The sequence below is a fragment of the Tympanuchus pallidicinctus genome, unplaced genomic scaffold (assembly GCF_026119805.1).
Source record: "Tympanuchus pallidicinctus isolate F22 unplaced genomic scaffold, pur_lepc_1.0 scaffold5, whole genome shotgun sequence".
Classification (NCBI taxonomy): Eukaryota; Metazoa; Chordata; class Aves; order Galliformes; family Phasianidae; genus Tympanuchus; species Tympanuchus pallidicinctus.
The window spans coordinates 55,773,570-55,794,378 of record NW_026294769.1 but is presented as its reverse complement, the minus strand read 5'-3'; the positions used below and the strand labels follow the sequence as shown (position 1 = coordinate 55,794,378).

At 37.6% G+C, this 20,809-nt stretch overlaps 1 protein-coding gene across 1 annotated transcript in view; it reads right to left on the bottom strand.

Moving 5' to 3' along the window:
* The window catches only part of SPAG1 (sperm associated antigen 1), a 36,780-nt gene that overhangs the window by 6,472 nt on the left and 9,499 nt on the right, over positions 1 to 20,809 (bottom strand). Inside the window, exons 8-15 of the mRNA XM_052704111.1 lie at positions 18,898 to 19,028; positions 17,719 to 17,825; positions 15,361 to 15,523; positions 10,948 to 11,370; positions 10,466 to 10,565; positions 7,196 to 7,348; positions 3,029 to 3,204; positions 389 to 530 (exon numbers count right to left, since the gene is read on the bottom strand). Coding sequence (XP_052560071.1) covers positions 389 to 530; positions 3,029 to 3,204; positions 7,196 to 7,348; positions 10,466 to 10,565; positions 10,948 to 11,370; positions 15,361 to 15,523; positions 17,719 to 17,825; positions 18,898 to 19,028 — 1,395 coding nt within the window. The remainder of the gene's footprint in view (positions 1 to 388; positions 531 to 3,028; positions 3,205 to 7,195; positions 7,349 to 10,465; positions 10,566 to 10,947; positions 11,371 to 15,360; positions 15,524 to 17,718; positions 17,826 to 18,897; positions 19,029 to 20,809) is intronic.

Sequence of the window (20,809 nt, the reverse complement as noted above, 5' to 3'; positions counted from 1 at the left end):
CTTCTATCTTTTCAGTACGCACATTTTCTCTACATTATTATTCTCCCTATTTGGTACACTGCAACTGCACCTTAGTCTGTAATTAATATCAAGTCAATATTCTCACAAAATTCTGCAAAATGCTGTGTTAATTATAACTTTTACTTCGGTTACTTTACAGACATCTTAACATCTTTATATAAACATCACTGACATTAATACTTGCTCTGCTTGGAAGACAACGTGGTTTAACCAAATATCAATTTTGTTACTAGAAATGCTCATCATGTGGAAAAAAAAAAAAGCTTTTCTTTACAAAAGAGGTTGAAGTGATGCAAAATCCTTATTTTCAGTGTGAAAATATAAGTGTCATTGTCCCACAAAGTGGGGTTAGATTTTAGATCTTTACCTGTTAGTGTAGATTGTGCAGTCCTTGGTATTTAACTTCAAACATTCACTGTATTTATTGACAGCTTCATCATATTTACCCTTCTTCACAAAATCATTCCCTTCGCTTTTTAATGTCCTGAACTTTTCCTCAGCTTTCTCACCTGCATAACGAAAGGATCACAGTGTTATGTAAGCAGGTCAGTTCATTGCAGGTAACTGAATCATCTACCCACACCAAGAATAACTGCCTGCCTTCTGGAGTATTTTTATCAGTTTGCACATTCCAATTTCTGTCCCACATCTTCCCAATGCTCTAAGAAAGGTATGAACCTACATACATGCATCTGACATAACACATAAGTTTCAATACACCAAGGTAACTATTTTTGCTGAAAATAATGTGAATGCAACAGACAACTCTACTTTCATCTTCTCCTCTCAACCTGCTCTTTGTGGTACAGAGGGATGAACCACTGAAATACTGGCTTTATTTACAGCAGTAGAAATGTAATCATTAGCACTAAAAGCCTTCTACATCTTCACCATCACACCAAAAAGGCCGTTATGTTACCTAATATTCTTTCTGCAAGAAACCAATCCATCACAATGTCTATGATAAACTGACAGTGACAATCACATCACTGGGGTTAGTGAGACATCAACAATATTCTGTTAATGACTTTTATGATAAAGATGTTTCAAGTAACTGGAAAACACAAAACTATACATATATATATATATATATATATAAGCGCTTTCTTCTTTCATAATTATCTTTCCTTCCACATCATTTGTTGCACATGCTTCTGAATTAGACCACAACTTTAATGTTTGCTATGGACAACCAAGCCTGACTGCACTTTCATGTCTCTTAAAGTAGACTGAGAAGTGTTTTATGTCAAAATCCCACAGAAACGCTCTGTGGAGACAGTGATGGCTAACAGAAAAGTCTCAGAACACGTTAAACATGATCTAAGGAAGAACTGCTATCTTTGTATCTTTATGATAATTTTCAAATTCTCTCTCTTCACAAAGTTATACAATGTTGTAGAGAGGAAAATTTAATCGTTCCTAGTTAACCTAGTTAAGTTAAAATGAAATTTAAAAAAAAAAAACAACAAATTGCACTCCCTGATAACAGAAAAAGCTCAGAGTACAACCACTGCAGTGTAAATACAAAAGCTTAGCTTGAAAATTTTCTTAATAGCAACACATTTGTGTAAAATATCAGTTTTCTACTTCATCTCAAAAATAAATGCTAAACTGTCCAATCCTTAAGTGATAAATCCGTAACAATATGCACAACTAACTGAAATGCTCCAGTCATTGAACATTTTAAAAGGTAGAGTAAAACTTTTATGAATTTAATTGAATTTAAATTTAATTTAACTTAATTCTCAATAAAAAAGTCAAATTCTCATAAATGCACACATGCATAAGCTGTCTGTTGCTCTCCATCAAGCATAAATAAGTTTAAGGATGACCTTTCAGATAGCGCTGAGGTCTTTAAATCCGTAGTGCCCAAGAGTACAGACTATTTGAAGGTATGCATTAATGCAATAATTGACTGTGGAGAGACAACTCTATCACTGCTACATATTAGGCCAGCAACATAATTATGTGGTGCATTCTCCTCTCTGTTAAACAAGCATAGATATAGATGCCCCATCCCTGGAGGCATTCAAAGCCAGGCTGGATGTGGCTCTGGGCAGCCTGGTCTGGTGGTTGGTGACCCTGCACACAGCAGGGAGTTGAAAACAGATGATCTTTGTGGTCCTTTTCAACTCAAGCCATTCTATGATTCTGTGATCTTCAGTGCTTATTTTCTTTACATAGTCATAAGACACATAAGGTAACCTTATTTAACCTTAATTAACAGTCAAGGAACCTTAATTAACAGCTAAGGCCGCTGAAAGAGGATTTAATATCAATAAGAGCAGAACTGGAGAGGCTCCTTCACCTGATTTACTGGAGCAAGAAAAATAAAAACTCCACCAAAAGGAAAAAATCAGAGGGAAGAAAGTGTCCTAACGGAAGGTAAGCACTCAGTGCGTACATGAAAAGACTCTGAACCAACATTTCTTAAGAGTGCTTACTGAATAGCCACTGTTGAAATTAAATTCTGTAGTAAAAAAAAAATCAGATTTTTTCTTCTGTAGTCCATTTCACTACATGCTGGCCACACAGAAGCCTACTTGTTCTGTTCTGAACAGCTGAGTAATATTTTTATCAACTATTAAATGATGGCTACAGATTATGCAGCTGCTTATGATACTTAGGGTGGGTTTCTGTCTAGTTTATTTTTTGGAGGGGAGAGAACTGTTCTAGCTGCTGTATGATGAGGTCAGGCAAACCAGTGACACTTGTGACAGGACTCAACATAATGCTGATGAGCATTTCTGCTACATTTTATATCACTTTAGAAATGACCTGCTGCAAACTACACTGCATCATTTGGCCTCCAAAAAACATTTACCATAACTATAGTTCTATAAAGTGCATCAAATCTAATCACATAAAAGATCATCTAATCTGACTTTTCACAAAGTTCTCCAATAAATATTTTTCGAAAGTCATTTCTTTACTATATTTAATGGTATTCCATTTTTTGATTAAAAGTACTTTCTAGTACATACTTATCTGCATTAGCTATACATACGATTCATCTGCAACTGTTCTTCTTTGTTGATATGTGTGGGACTGCATGGCTTAGCCTCTGAAGTAAAGTTGCCTCCATCCCACCTGTGTAGCTGAGCAGCAACAGGGACAACTGGAATCGGTGGCAGTTTTTCCCTCCAACAAGAACCATCTTGATCAATTAAAGTCTTCGTTATTCTGAAAAGGAAAAGCCCCATCAACATGACTCTTCATACACTTAATTCATGCTTTAATAACTTACAAATTAAATAATGCAATGTTCCAATTAAAAAAAGAAAAAACAAACACAAAACTGAACAATTATCCTTAAGATTATTGAAAAAAAACCCAACCACAACTGTCTTGGTAGTCAACACTACTGAATTTATTTATTTGATTCAGACTTTTTCCCTTTTTAAATCAGAGTACTTATGCTGGTGTGTAGGAGACAGGACACTGACATCAGCCAGATCTATAAAAGCAAATGTCAGATTTTGCAACCAAGCTCTAAGTGCTGCCTCAAACATGCAGTAAAGAAAGGGGGAGGGGAAACAGACATCTACGCTGCTTAGCTTTCTCAGTAGCTCATTGGTGTTATCTGAAACAAGAGTAAAATACAACGTCCTGAGACATAAGCATGGTACCTAAATTTGCCCATGTCAAACAAAATACAATTCTCTCTCACAAAAGTATTTTCTAAACAACCAGTACAGCTCACAAATTACTTACTAAATTACATGTCTTACAGCAGTCAGAAATTCTTCAATGGATTATTCTTCATCACCATTTAAAAATGCAAAGAAAAGTATATTCAAACTGTTCAGTCTCTCTTTAACCAACAGATTACAGATCATCTGTTTCTACACATGAGAGGTTCAATACAGAATACAGTTAACTGGGAGTTTCTCATTTCTGTGATAGGTTTTGGAGAAAGACCTAAACAAGTATGAATAAAGAATTCATGGTTTTCTTGCAACTTCTATAGTGATTTAAAAAAGAAACATACAAACAAAAAAAAACAGCCCAATCAAGCAACTATTAACATATGATGAGAATGCTAGTAATACAAGTGATATAAAAGCTTTCTAATAACAACATTAATTTAGGAAACAAGAGGTAGCTACTGTGATGTCTACTTTAGTAAAGAAAAACTTTCATAATTGTAAAGCAAGTCAAATTGATACTCTGTAAATCAATGAATTGAATTTGCATATTAGATGCATTTCTATCTAATGTAGTGCAAGAAAACACCCTATGCTAATTATCTGCCAAAAAATAAAATAAAATCTGGTAACCCTAAATGTGACTCAAATGAGACAAAATGAGCACCAATAACCCAGATAAAGTTTCCTTCCTTGTTTTTTCCTTTATAAAAGTTTCAATAATAATGGCTATAAAGTAAAAAACTCCTCAGTGCAATACACCGGCTGGAGTCAAAACAGCTGGCACCAAATTATTTTCCTATTAGGATCCAAAAGAAGAACCAATACAAGAAGCAGCTCTTCTAATATTATTTCACAGAACCACAATGTGGTTAAGGTTGGAAGGGATCTCTGGATCCATCTGGTCCAGTTTCCCTGCTCAAGCAGGGACAACTTGGGCAGCCCAGGCAGACACTGCTCGTAAATTAACACAGCATTTTAAAAAATAACACAGAATAAAAGCACTGTTTGTAAAGCTATACAGCGCATGATTTTATGTGCTATGTTGCATGAAACATGCCTGCTACATGCTGCATGAAACATACCATTTGGTATTGAAAGTAAGTTCTTAACACTACAAAATGTGATATTCTGTGTATGATCTAGCTATTTAATCTGTTTTCCAAGTGAACAAGAACATTTTTCTTTGTATTAACTGCATATACCCTTCCAGGGCTTTCCTCTATCTGGGTGATTAATAAGCAGTACTTTATAGGGTGACAGAGAAATTCTGTTTTGTTCTTATTCTACTAAAGCTTTAGGGTTTTTTTAAGCATCATTTGAATGCAAGTGTCAAGAAAAATGTGGCACACTGTCATAAGTTAGACAGCCCTAAGATTTACTCTGGTAATGTTATTAGAGAATAAAACTGTACACTTTTTATTAAAAAGTCAATTATTTATTTTTCTGGTTCTTCTCATAGAAAATAACAGAATAATTCTGTTGAGAATTGAGAGAAGTGGAATGACATTTCAATTTAATAAATGGAAATGCATGAACATACTGTCCAGCATGAAAGACACAACTGAAAATCATCTAACCATGATAAACACACAGTTCTTTATGCTTGTTTTCAGTTGACTTTTCAGAAAAATAAACACATTCTTTCTTATTTTACTTTGGTTGTAAAACAGCAGGTAAAGGCTCTATCTTAAAAATTCGACTCATTTTTAACATGAGAACAATCTCAAGTATCAGACTGAACAGCTGTTAGGTTTTAGGAGTTTTTGAAAGGCCGCTTAGCAGGTAAACACAGCAAGATTAGCCTTAACAAGATTTAGTGAGCCCACTTTCAGACAGAAGTAGGAAGATGAGGTTTTCTGTCAGTTTCCTACACAATCGCCATCCAGTTTCCTCCAGAAACTCAAGAACAAATAAATCCTTCAGTAAAAGCAGGTTGTTAAGACCTGACATTTCTAAAAAATTCAAAGATCTATTTTGAGGTTGTCCCACAAAGTTAAAGGGCTGTACAGTACCTACAATTCTTTGTTAAAAGTCATTTTTCAAGGTGTATCACTTCAGAAATAAAAATTGATAGTTTGGTCATCGATTACAGGTTAACTTACAAGCAATAAAATACTCAAAAATAATTTATATTAAAAATTCAGTAATGCAGGAGGTCCACGCTCAAGAAAGTAAGAATTTGCAAGCAAAAATTAATTACCAGCAGAAGAGAAGACAAGAAGGAAGAAGCAGCTGAAATAAGGTGATGGGTTGCCAGGGAGGAAAGAATAATGAGCAGTGAAGCTAAAAACATAAGGAAGGCCTAGAGAGGAGAAAAGGAAGAATGTTAAGGGAAAAGAAGGAAATAAGCTTATTACTAAGCAAGTTACAAGTCATTGTCAGAAGAAACCAAAAAAAGAATATCTGCAGGTAAATAAGCCAAGAAGATTTAAAAAAAAAAAAAAAAGAAAGGTATAATAAGTCTGATAAGCTGTAGAGATACCAAGACAGGAAGTTACTTCAGCAAACCAAATGGTCTATTATCAGTGCAGATCCAGGAGATCAGCAACAATTTGTTGTGTAATCAAAACTACGACTACAAAGAGGAGACAGTAAAGTTTCATGATCTCCTTTGGACGTCTCTTCTTAAATAAGCAGAACTTAAAAATATTATTGCCTCTTCACTGAAGCGTAAAGAAAAACATAGACACTCATTACCTAGCCTTAAGAAGGAAAGAACTAGATTCCATTGCAAAAAATTGCAGAAACATGGGGTCCTGCTCAACAATTAATGTCTGTTCTGCTTTCCTAAGTATTTTCTTGTCCAATAAAAAGAAAAAGGAAAGAAAATCAACATGAAAATCCTGTCATTTGTGTATTTACGTACTTTCAACATTAATGAGAATATGTTAATGTCAATATGTTAATATGTTAATGACAATGTAAATATGTTAATGTCAATAATGAGAATACGTTAATGAGAATAAAATTGTAACAACACTATCATAATAATGAACGATTATATACAGTATCTTACAGTAAGATAGTGTAATGTCTCTCCAAGCAATCTGTTATGTTCCTTTTTTTTTTTTTTTATGTCTCTAAGCTTTGTAGCCAATCACTGCAACAAGCTGCTTTAGTGCTCAACTGCAGCATACTGAAGAATTCACACCTAACATAAATCTTAGCTGCCACATAAAGAGTGCTAGTAAATTAAGGAAACAGAAATGGCAGAGAAAAGGTATGGACTTAAAATATTGCTTTACATGATATCAAATACAAGTTAGGAAAGAAGTTGGAGTGCCAGTCCAAAAAAACCAAAAGGCTTTTAATATTATAATTTAAAAAAAAAAAAACGTGCTGCAGAGGGCAACTGTTAAGCTGTGGGAAAACAACAAAGTTAAACAGCCAGTCCTCTAGTCCTAACACGCTAGTTGTGATGACCTTGCTGTGGGATAAATGCAGAAAGTATGTACTCCAAGGCAAAACTGAACTACATTCCTCTATTTGGACTGATGTGTAGAAAATGTACCAAGTGCATTTACCTATTAACACTGTCATTTGCTGCCTGTATGCTGCTGTCTATTTGTAGAACTGTTTTGTAATCAACATATGCCTGTCGATACCGCTCCATAGACTCGTACGCCATTGCTCGTCGTAGGAGAGGCTTGAGGGAAAATGGCTGAAGCTCCAGAGCTCTGGAAAAAACAAAAGAGACATGATGTTAAAGCAGAAAAAAGTAAATAATAGTAGTAAATAACAGTAGTACAACTATTTCATTATATATACAACTATGTGGAACAACTGTGTGATTTCAGATTTGACTTACAGTGATGTAACCCAGGAAGACACTGTTGAGTGGCTTATTATTAATGCCTCAAATGAAATGCAGGTCAGAAACGGTTTTATTACAACTTACTCAACTCAAATCCGCATCTTCCACCTGCAGAACTATTCCTTTCCTGGTGATGAAAGTAACAAAATGACAGCTGTTGTTTTTCTCAAGTCATGCCTAGACCTACAGGAATTTCAAGTCTATTGTGCTTTTGCCTACACAATTTTTAATTCTTCTTCCTTATGTGAAAACGTAAAAATGCATTTAATGAAAAACAAATACACCCTGTCTACTTTCGCCTTTTAGGTTCCTGCCTGTCTTGTTCATCTATGCCTCGATCCCTGATAGTGTGTAATCAGAACTTCTGAACATCAAGTGCTTTGCCAGTAACTTGATGAAGCCACAAAAGCTTTATCAGTTAAATATTACTTTTTACTAATCACTGATCCTTGCTAATAAGACAAAAAGATAAACACCAAAATTCTTAAATTAGTGTGAGTCTGGGCAATTAGATGTCATGGAATCCTAAGCTAATTCACACTCAGTAAGGTCTCTAGTCTGACCTTCTGCTAAATGTGGAGTCAGTTCTGACATCAGACAAAGGTTGCTCAGAGCTTTATCCAGTCAGGCTTTGAAAAGCTCCAGGGAAATTTCTGCACAAGCACCCTAGGCAGCCTGTCACAATATCCCACTGTCCCCCACTGGGAAATGTTTTTTTCTTCCAATGTGCAGCCAGAACTTCTTGGGTTTGTTTTTGCCAGCTGTCACTTACCCTCCTACAGTACACTCACCGCCAGAGCATGCTCCACCTTCTGGTTGATCTCCTCATAGGTCCTGGCTGCCTGCTGCTAGGAGCCCTCGAAGCCATTCTTCAAGCTGAACAAACCCAGCTCCCTCTGCTTCTCCAGTCAAGTGTTCCAAAAGCCAAAAGCCCAAAGCCCCCTCCGTGACACTTCCCTGAACTCATTCTAGTTGATCAATACCTTTCTTGTAGCAGGGAAACCAAAATCCAACACAATAACATAACATAGTTGCTGTCTAACAAGTGCTGAGTACAAGGGATAATTTCCCTTAATCCACTGTACGTTCCTCTCTGTACTGCCCAGGATGTTATTGGCCTTCCTGGCTGTTAAGTTAGCTTTTCACCATCACTCCTCCACAAAACTAGAGAAACAACAATCTCTGTCACAAAGATTTCCAATTTCTGTTTCACAAGCATACCAACATTCCAACTCTCCTTATCTTAATGAATGCATTTGAAAAATACAAAAACATATGATGTCGCAGCTCTTAAAAAACTTTGCAAAAATGCTCCCAATTCTGTAGCTTACACAAAAACTAACACAATATTCAGGTTCCTAGTATTTAGAATGACAGAAAAATCACAATTATTATTTGGAGTGGAAGACATTCCTTGAAAACGTGTGTTGCATTTGGTGGGAATGCAACACTCTTTTCCCAGGGCAGAAAGTAAAGATAATACATTCACAAAACAAGCCACAGCATCATATTAAATTAGGGAAAATGAAGTTAGTGTAGGAGCCCTGCTTCACTCACAATAACAAGAAATATCCAAATGAGAGACTTGACACAAAGAGTGATCCAATAGATGGCTTTTCATAAATCTTTAAGCCTTATGCAGCTAAAACTTAGTAGATGTCCAATACATTTGTATACTTTTAATGTCACAAGCATAAGCACTACATCAAGTTTTACTAGATTAAATCAAGCAACTTATTTGGAAATCATCCCTGATATTGCCTAGAGTAAATTTAACTGACACTGCCTACTTTCTGCAGGTTGGCTGTTCTGCCTCCCAGTTTCTACATTACTTCCATCTCTCTTATGCTCAGTAGGCATCACTTGTTCTTGAATATGCACAAGATTAAAAACACCGTGATAAAATAATGAGAAAATGAGCTTTCACTCAGTAAGAATATAAAAATCAAAATCACTGTATTACTGACTTTGGCTGAATTCTTCTATAATAGAAAACTCCTGAGTTATCTGTTGGCTGTTAAATATGCCATCTTGTTTTATTGTAGAATCATAGAATGGCCTGGGTTGAAAAGGACCACAATGATCATCTAGTTTCAACCCCCTGCTATGTGCAGGGTCACCAACCAGCAGACCAGGCTGCCCAGAGCCACATCCAGCCTGGCCTTGAATGCCTCCAGGGATGGGGCATCCACAACCTCCTTGGGCAACCTGTTCCAGTGTGTCACCACCCTCTGTGTGAATCTATTATCAGACAGCTGTCCATGTTCCTGCATCTCCTTTAACAAATGTGGTTAACCAGTTAGATATAAGGTGTATTTTTTAACAGTTGATTTCTAGCATGCAAAAAAAAAAAAGATCTAAAAGATCTAAAGTATCCCAACCATCTTAAGAAACTCTTTGCCATTTAAGCTTTGTTTTTATCCTATTTAAGAAAATATAACAAAAGACATCTGGAAATACACTAATAATTTAGCTGAAGGCAGTGTTTGAAAGTTACTGAAGGCACGTCATCTTCTCTCATTCCCGTATCCTTTAAAGTCATAATAAGCAGGAAGGATTTTAGCTCAGTTTCTTAACTGTAATCATTGCTTGTAGCTAAGCTGAATATATATTTAAAAAATAAAAACAACACAGAAACAAAGCAGATATGTGAACCTCACAAATGCTTCAAAATAATTTCCTACATTATTATAAGCATTATGGATTAATAAAGATTGCACACACAGGTTACTAGTGAGCATTACTGAAGCCTGCTGTTATAATAAAAAACGCAGATCTTCTAAACATTCTTGTGTATACAAGAAGCCTTGTAAGTCAGATAAATGTTATTCCTTCCCTAAGCTTCACGTGAATGTTTATGTAACAAATAAATGCATCTGTCAGATTATACAGGGATTCAAAGTACAATAATAAGATATCACATAAAACGTTTAATCATCATCAGGAATGTTGTTGCTCTGCTTAGAAGGTTGCAATTTACCTGTTACAATCTTGAATGCAGTCACTGCAGTTGCCTTCTTTGAAGTAACATGCTGCTCTGTTTGAGTACAAGATACTTAAATCATCCGGACTTCGTTCTCCTAAAAGAAGTTACAATTACAACCAAAGACCATTACTAAAATGACACTCAAGAATTAATGCATTTGTATAAAGTAAGTTGCACTGCAGCGACGCAGTCTGCTCTTGATGCAAAGCTGGAAGGAGCTTTCCTTTAGTATGTCACCTAGAATACTTAGTTATTCAAACACAAAGAAACGCAAACATCTCTGTCCCGAGAAGTTAAAAGTGTATTTCACTCATCTTCCTCATTTACGTGAATTATCCTCTAGTGGCAATGACTAAGTATTCACTGCACAGTAACTCGTGCCAAAAATCCAGGGATAGGCTAGGTTAGTTCATCTGCAGTTCCTTCAAATCACATAAACTACAATTCTAAATTTAAGCGTAAGGTATCACACTTACCGACACTGATGACATATTCAATTGCTTCTGAGTATTTGGGCACAGCTTCTCCAAACTGCCCACTCTTAAATAACTCATTTCCTTCACTTTTCAGTTTTGCAGCAGCTGGAGGAAGCGAAGTTGAATGGCCAGAACCAGCTGGCAGGGACCCCGCGCCATGCGATCTGGAGGACTGGCCGGCTTCAGGGTTTTCACTTGTTTGGTTGCTGTTTAAATAACCGTTGGCTTCACCTTCATGGTCTGTTTTCTGTGACTTTTTCTCCGCTGTGTCTTTTTTTAATCCGCTCTCAGTTGATTCCTTCTGCTTCTCGGTCTCTCTGCCGTCCAACTTGGAGCCACCTCCTTTGCTGTGAAACTTTCTCAGCAGGTTCCCCATCTCAGCCTTCCCCAAAGCCGCCTCGCCTCTTACTGGCAGGACAATTTCTGCAAGGAAGTTAATCAGCTGAGTTAGAGCTTGCATCATCAGAAGAAACTACTGCCATGCCAAACGAGGGGTGCACTTCCAGAGAATACAGAGCAACAAAGCTGCATTTCACAAAGACTGATTTGCCTCAAAAAGCACAGGACAGTTCCTACTTAGCAGTGATCTGTAATGAATACCAAGAAAGCATTCCTGTGAAATCGCATTTCTCCCTGCTGAGCACCAGGGAACGCCCCTGTTCTGCAGTGTCAGAATGGAACAGAGCTCACCTTGGAATTAACTCTTTAAATACTGACTATTAAAATAGCAACATCGATTTTCCATGACCAAATCAAAATCTTTGCAGGTTAAAACCAGAACACGCGACCAATAAAACAGTGATGTTACACATTTTAGAATTCTCTCCTTCCTGTAGGAGGAATAAAATTTCATACAACATTCTCAAAAAGGCTTCATTTAAATTAAGTTCAACAAGCCTTTTGTAGACAGTTCAGATCATTCAATTTTCACCATTACCATTAATTAAAAAAAAAAATCACAGAGTAACAGTATTGGATATTAACATACATAAATCCCTTATTCACCCGAATTATTAGCAGATTACCAATCCAGCATTCAAATACATATTTCAGTGGAAAGCCTGACTATTGAAATTACCAGTTACATTAAGGGACTTCTGCAAACATTTTCTTTTAATTATCACTTGGCACAATTAATTAAAATGCTGGATTTTCCTCTTCCCTTAACTTGATGTGCTCGCCTGCCAAACAGTTTTTCATATCCTCCTATATTAGAATAATTTCAAATGACTCAAACTAAACTTCTGAGGTTGATAGAATATGAAAGTACATTTTTTGATGCACAAAATGTAACTGAAATTAAACCAAACAGGATGGGAAAGCATAAGATTTTTGAAAACAATTCATGCCATATGCAGTAGAACTACTGGAGTCTTGTTGTCTATGTACGTGAGCTTTTAGATTCTCTGCTGTCTAATAGACAAAAGCTCCAAATTCATCTCAGCCTCTTTGATTTGAAATACGTTTATTTTTCGGTAAGCTGATACTCTGCAATGGGAACAACGATACGAAAAATCTGTTCCACTTCCCCTTCCTCCATTTTTATGAAGCTTTATTATTTTTATTTGAGATTTCTGTCCAGCAAAAATGTGGCAATGCTAAACATGCCAAAAAAGAATTTTAATCCACGTTAGCACTAAAAGAACCAACTTAACATGGAAAGTTATCGAATGCCCTGAAAGGAATATTTGACATGTGTTTACACAATGGATTACATCACTTAAAATGAGTTTTCAGCTACAGAAGGTATATCTCCTTCAGAGCATGGCACAAAATGAAATGGAATGCAGAATGAACAGCAAAATATCTAAGTACACTTCACAATGAATTCACCTCCTATGAAACCAAGTAGTAGTTTCAATTTTTTTTATCCATTCTGGACTAGCTATATATAAAGGCAACTGGAATCACCCTAATCTTGACAGATAAATCTTTAATAATTTTTTATATTTTACACATATATATATAATAATATTTTTTGCTCTTGTACAACACTGTGTCAGTTAAACTACCCTGTATTACACGTTCTTGCTGTAGCTGAAACTGAAATGAAACTTGGATTGTTCTAAACCAGAACACATAATGAACAAACTTCTTAAATAATTCCAGTCTCTGATTGTTTAGAAGTAGTCATAAAGAATGGAAAACAACTTACTGGTCAACATTTACACTGGCCTTGTAATTGAGGGGTTTTCTTGATTTCAGGAAGTTCACTACAAATTCAATTCTAGAGTTCTCATAGAAGAGCTCATCAATAAGGCTTCTAACCGTAGGGAGAATGGACACAGACACGGTCATTTACTCGAGGCCACAGTGGCAAATGAACTTTCTATTACAGTGAAAGCATGATCACAGACATACCATATCCACTTAATAAAATTTGTTTAGAAAATCAACAAGAGAAACTCAAAGAGTGTTATCAACTGTTTGTTTTGGAAGGCTGTCAATCAGTCACTGTGAGGATATCACCTTTTACTTAAGGGCATAAGTCATTACTTCAGAGGAACAACTCTACCTGGTTAAGATCAGCAGAACACAGTGTGTAATTCATCCACAGTACGTAATTCATCTGCAGAGACATTGTTTTCTCAATCAAATCCTAAACAACATCCCTCCATGAAGAACAATTTTGTTAAAGAAAACAAGATCACAAGATAGAAGACTGATATACGAAGATATATGAAGATATATGAAGATATATGAAGATATATGAAGATATATGAAGATAAGAAGATCTTCAATCTAAGCATGGTTCCAAATCATGTTAGAGACTCCTGACCTGATTGGTACTGTCATAATGACAAGGACCTTAAGCTGGTACTAGCAAGTAAATTTAATATCACATAGAAAGTAAATCTAGACGATTAAGATGCTTAATCTACTTAATGCTATTGACAGTAGATATCAAATTTATTCAATAATTAAATTGACTTCGTATTTGTTTCCAGATGTACTTTAAAACAAACTTAAAACTTTAAAACTACAAAGCTACATAGATGTTTAGGGGCCTGGAGCATCTCCTGCACAAAGAAAAGCTGAGAGCCCTGGGGCTGTTCAGCCTTGCAGAAGGGGAGGCTGAGATGTGATCTCATCACTGTTTGTAAATATCTGAAGTGCAGGAGTGAAGTGGACGGGGCCAGACTTCTGTGGTGCCCAGCGACAGGACGAGGGGCAATAGACACAAACTGGAACACAAGAAGTTCTGTACAAACACAAGGATGAAATTCATTACTGTGAGGGTGACAGAGCAGTGGGACAGACAGGCTCCCCAGAGGGGCTGTGGACTCTCCTTCTCTGGAGGTATTCAAAGCCCATTTCACAGAATCACAGAATCACAGAATCACCCGGGTTGGAAGGGACCTCAAGGATCATGTAGTTCCAACCCCCCTGCCTAGCAGGGCCACCAAACGTACACATTCAGATCAGGTTGCCCAGGACCCCGTCCAATCTGGCCTTGAACACGTCCAAGGACGGGGCATCCACAACCTCCCTGGGCAGCCCGTTCCAGGGCCTAACTACTCTCCTTTTGGATGCTGTCACTTGAGATCTACTGTAGGCATCCTGTTGTAGCAGGGGATTGGACTGGACGATGTCCAGAGGTCCCATCCAGCCCTGACAATTCTGTGTGATTCTCCTTTTCTGTGTGAAAGTACACAGTAATCTATGAAGATGCTTGCCACCTTAATCTCAAATAAACTTAAATATATAACATGAACACATATGACACTGATGTCAGTCGACAAACTTCCCTATGTTTAAAAGCCTAACCTTTCATCAGATGAGAGATAGGAGTCTTCCTGTGGAACTAAAAGACACTTAGTCATCTGAATAGTGCCAATGGAAAGCAACCCCCAATTAACTGATGTGTAGGGCTAGGGATATGATCCATCCTTTCTTCCAAGGTATTTGCTGAGAAGACTTAGTGGATAACAACTGATTTTGAGGATATATTTTCCCCAAACTCTTGTGCAAATAGTGCATTATTAAATCAGCCTTTACAGTCTGTAATTCGCATGTAAGTAGGACATTTGGGTAACTGAAAAAACAACAGACTGAATTAATTTCAAGGTACAGAGTTACATAGGCTGTGGAAAACAGAAAAGCCACGGCTGTCTTGCCAAATTACCTTAAAGTACCAATAAAAAGTGTGGAAACCAACCCAAAGATGTTTTTCTGTGGCATGCTGAAGCCCAGACATGCAGCTGAACCCCAAACAACTTGACAGCACAAGTCTCAATGGCTGTTGTTGCCTTACTTTCTCCTGAAGCCAAGAGTTCCAACTATGCCAGCAGCCTCACCTCAGCAGTGCTGCAGTTAATCACACCCCAATACATTCACGCCTACTTTAAGCAGTGAATGTAATTTTAATCTTTTTCTTCACACTGAAATTAATAGGAAATGATATGACATTACTTCTATCTCTGCTGCTTCTTCCACATTCTTCTGCATTTTCCCCTCTTTCTTCATCACCTTCTGAATCCTCTATATCTTGAATAAGTATTCTTTTTCCTCTGCCTTCACTCTTAGATCCAGGCTTTAATTCTTTCAGTTTCTTTTCAATTTCTAGCAGATTTTTCTGCAATAGAAAAATAAACAGTTACAGCAAAAGCCTTTATTTCTAGAAAATGCATTCTGTTAAGTAATATACAAAAGATCCTGAAGAATTATCCAGATAAATATTATCAATATAAAACCAGAGAAAATAAACGTGACTTTTCAGTCAGTATCAAAGTCATGATTAACACTGAATTTCTGCCTCTTTGAAACTCAGAATAAAGCATCTAAGTAAATATGTATCTTTCTTTTCTTAAGCGTTACCAAATAGCTGAATAAACATATCATGCTATGATGATGTCTGGCATGGTCTACCCAGAAAAGCCACACTGAAAATAGGCTTTGTAGAGCCTCTGAAAAAGCCTAAAACCAGTTCATCAGTGCTTACGCTATGGGGAACTCGGTGTCTGATGGATATTTGATGGACTAATGTGACCGGCAGAAATAGAACCACAAGAGGTAACAACTTCTTAGCAGTGTAGCAGTACACTTCTGAATAATGAAAAGTTTTGTTTCTCTTGTAACATCTACGAATTAGACAGAAGGTTTCTCATTCCTTAAATATTTTTGGATTAGTAAAAAAAAAAGCCTCAACAGCACACTTTCAGAACAGAGTAAATACACCTAATATTAAGCACCTTCTGGTTTTGTATTCAGTGCTGTACAAAGAAGTGCTGTTTCAGTACTCACTTCAACAAGAAAAAGATAAACAAGGACAGGAAAAAGCCAAGATTGTTACTGACAGGCAATTTACCTTTCTTTCAGTGACTCTGCATTTAAACATTCATTTTGTTTGTGTTCTACATACTGTTTAGCTCAAGAGGGTTTTGAGGATCCTTCAAGTAAAAAGGAACTGAAAAACACGTCCTGCCAAGCACTGTATCACCTCTAGGTGTCTCAGCCAAGGCAGAAGAGCTGGCACAGATAAGGACAAAGAACCGACATTGTTTCAGCAACGAGAAGCATTACTCAGCAGAGTTACCACTGTTTTTGGATCTCTGAAGAGCATACTCACAATGAATACCATTATCAGAAGTCTCAGCACAGCCTTTGCACACTTTGCAGAGTTTGCCAGTATAGACTGAGAAGTTCAGTGTTATAAAGGATAAAACAAAAAGCAAAAGAGCTCTTTTAGCAGTCAGGACAGATGTGTTTGAAAAGATAAAGAAGCAGGTAAGTAGATTCCTTGGTTGATGAGAACTCTGGAGCTAGTCACACTACTAATGTGAACTGTTCTTGCTAGGAAGTTATCTGCAAGAACAGGCATGAATGCAAAGGTCGTTAATTTGATATATAGGCTTAGATCTCTCTGACTTTTCTGGTGGAAGCAATAGCAGTGGTCAAGTAACTCCACAGAAAGAAGAAGAAATCAGCAAGCTGCTAGCGTTTTAGAATGTGCCAACAGTAAGAACCAAACAGAATTCACGTGATGAGACAATTCCCCAAAACTGAGGGGTAGCAGCATGATGGACAAGACAATTGCAGCTTAGTATCAAAATTGCCCTGTACTGAAAACTCTCAGGGCAGGTGGTATCCATATTCAAAGCCGTAAATCACTCATAAGAAAATACCAATGCAATGACAAGAACCAATCTCGTCCTAAATAGCTGAAGTAGTAGTTGTACAAGGACCACATCCTGACACTGAGCTTTCAAATAAAGCATCCTGCTCTCCTAGGTGCCTATTCATAAAGTATGCAAGTTTGGTTTGTTTGTTTTTTCCCAGCCTGCAGACGAGAAATGAGATTCATAACGTTGAACACAATGAGGTAAAGACAGAACTTAGGTCTTCTCCTTTCAGGTTAGCTTTACCACCGCAACAATACAATGTCTGGCATCTCTTTTGAATTCTTCTTGTGAATTACATATAAAAGTGTTCAAGTGTATTTATCCCAATGGATCTTTCTGACAGAAATTTTAGCCATTGCACTAACACTGTGAGCATGTTCAGCAGCTATATGCCAGGCACCTGGATTACTTTAATACAAAAGACTTCAGAACCTTCAGGTTCTCACAACTAAGTACGAGAAGATTTGGTCACATTCAGGTACCTACTTTCTACCACAAGCACCTAAGTGCTCTTGGGAAACTGATCACTGGCACAGTAGATAATTGTGTCCTCAAACTTAAGATTCAAATCAAATAATATAAATGATAAGCACTATTCTGCAACTGCCTACAACGTTTTTCAAGTCATATGCAAGTCATTTATCTTTACCTTAGCTACAGCATTTTCTGGTTCAATGCATAGTACTGTGTTCAGATCTCTCATAGCTGCCTGGTAATTCTTCAGCTGATTGTAAACAGTGGCACGGCGCAACAGAGCTACAAAGGAACAGCATGTATTACATAAATTTTTAAAGCATAAAGTGAAAAACCATTATTTTTGTATAAATATGAAGTGTAGAACAATTTCTAAAGTTTACTGCATTTGCTTCTTAATGAGTGGCTTACTGATTCTCTTCACTGTTTTTAGCAATCTGATTTCATGACATCTTTTGAGATAGGAATCATGACTTGTGAATCATAGAATCACCAAGATTTGAAAAGACCTCAAATGTCATCCAGTCCAACCATCCACCTACCACCAATATTTCCCACCAAGCCATGTCCCTCAGTGCAACATCTACATGTTTCTTGAACACGTCCAGAGATGGTGACCCCATCATCTCCCCAGGCAGCATATTCCAGCATCTGACCACTCTTCTGGAGAAGAAATTTTTCCTAATATCCAACCTGAACCTCCCCTGGAGGAACTTGAGGCTGTTCCCTCTCCTCCCATCGCTGGTTACACAGGAGAAGAGGCCGATGCCTGCCTCACCACAACCTCCTTTCAGACAGTTGTAGAGACCAATAAGATCTTCTCTGAGCCTCCTCTTCTCCAGACTGAACAATCCCAGCTCCTTCAGCTGCTCCTCACAGGACTTGTGTTCCAGACCCCTCACCAGCTTCACTGTGAAGCATCTTCTCATGTTTTCCAATTCGTCCACTCCTCACGTGCAAATAGTTACCTGCACTCAAGCCTTTACCTTAAGAAAGGATTAAACCAGCAACTTTCATTTTTTTCCTGTTGCTCTTAAGATAATTAATGCTTCAGTATAGGTACTATGTAAACAACTGCACAAATATAAGAGGGTATATACTTATGATATAAAAAACAGAAGTTAGCTCCACACTGTTGCATAAGAATAGCCATCACGGAACAACAGAGTAGACTGCTTAAAACTTCCCTGACTTCCAAAATACTGTCGAAATTACTTTGGGAAGCTAATTTCCTTCTTCATACTTGGAACTCCGCTCAGTGAAAGCAACTAACAACATCAATGGATACAAATAACAATTTTATTTGCTAGGAATAAAACGATACGTAGAATGACACATTTATATTTAACTCTACCTTTTACATTGCCAGGTTCCATATCTAGCACCTTCTCACAATCCTGCAAGGCACTGTCCCAGTCTTGAAGTTTGATTTCTGCTTGAGCTTTGTTATTGTATGCAGCTACAGTGGGTAGTACAGATATACTCCTGCAAAAGAGTATTGATCATGCTGGGCCCATCATTAGGAAGTCTGAATATAGAAGCAATGTACTACTGGAATCTATAAACAGTATTGTTACAATATTAATGCTGATACTAATTTAATCAAAGTGGTTAGGGACTTCTTCTTGCAACAAAAGATACAATAATCCACCAACTATGTTTACTATCTTCAGGGCTCCCACTGCTCATCCATATAGATTCAAGCCAAACTGTCAAATGATATCTTTAGAGTATCAAAAATCATAGAATCAATTAGGTTGGAAAAGACTTTCAAGATCACCAAATCCAGCCATCAACCTGACCTACCTAACAGTCTCATCATTAAACCAGTGGGGCAGCCTGTTCCAATGCTTGCTCACCCTCTCCATGAATAAATAACTCCTAGCACCCAATCTAAACCTTCCCTGGAGCAACTTGAGATCATTTCCTCTTGCCCTACCACGTGTCACCCAAGAAAAGAGACCAACACCCACTTCGCTGCAACCTTCCTTTCAGGTAGCTGCAGAGAATGAAGTCTCCCCCCCCTCCCTCCTTTTCTCCAGATGAAACAATGCCATCTCCTCAGTCACAAGGGAGTGTAAGTCCTGTTTCTAGTCCCTTTACCAGCTTCACTGCTGTTCTCTGCACATGCTGGAGCAACTCCGTGTCCTTCTTGTAATGATGGGCCCAAAACTGAACACAATATTCAAAATGCAGTTTCACCTGTGCTTCATACAAATGGACAATCACTTCTCTAGTCCTGCTACCTACACTATTTCTGTTACAGGCTAAGATGTTACTGGCCTTTTGGGTCACCTGGGCACCTTGGCTGCAGCAGCCATGACATGGTAGAGTTTAAGATTCTTGAAGCAAGCAACAGTGTCCTCATGGCCAAATAGGTAAAATGTGGACTACCTGAGTGGGCAATAAAGTAGAAAGAAAACTAACTGGACTGTTGAGCTCGAAGAAGTGTGACAAGACATATGAAGTCCAACTGGCGACCAGTTATTAGAGGCCTCCCTGCAGGACCAATACAACTTAACATCACCATCTCTAAGATGGAACAGAAGGCTCTCCCAGGAAGCTCCTCGCTGATACACAGTTACAGGGGGAATAGTCCATAATACAGCAGAGAGCTGAACTCCAGACAAGAAAGGCTTTAACAAGCCAGAGAAACAAGCTGACAAACTTCACAGTAAGCACAAAAAAAAACCCCAAGAAACAACAGCAAATGCAAAACCTGGACTAGAAATAGAACACAGCACTAATAAAGGCAAGATTCAGTTGGCACTTTTTCAATCCAGTGCCTACATAAGTTGTGGTTTAAGCTGAGCACCACACCATTGTTCTCTCCCTCCCTTCTCTCCCAGCAGGATGGGGGATAGGATCCAGAAAAACAAAGTAGAACTCATGGGCTGAGATAAAACTAATTACTAAGATAGAGAAACGGATAACAGTTATGACATATACACACATATATATAAATGTGATGCACAAGCAATTGTTTAGAATCTCCCAACCCATGCCCAGTTAGCCTATGAGCAGCAGAAGAGAGCAAGATGAACTCCCATCCCCTCCAAAACACCTTCTGCTTGATGCCATATGGCATGGAATATCCCTGTGGACTGTTAAAGCCAGCTGTCCTCATTCTATTCCTTCCCAGCTCTGTGGGCCCTTTGATGAGAATGGCCTTGGCTCTGTACAACACTGCGTAGCAGCAGCTATAAACACTGGTGAATTATCAGCACTGTTCTTCTCCTAGAACCAAAACACAGCATCCTGCCAGA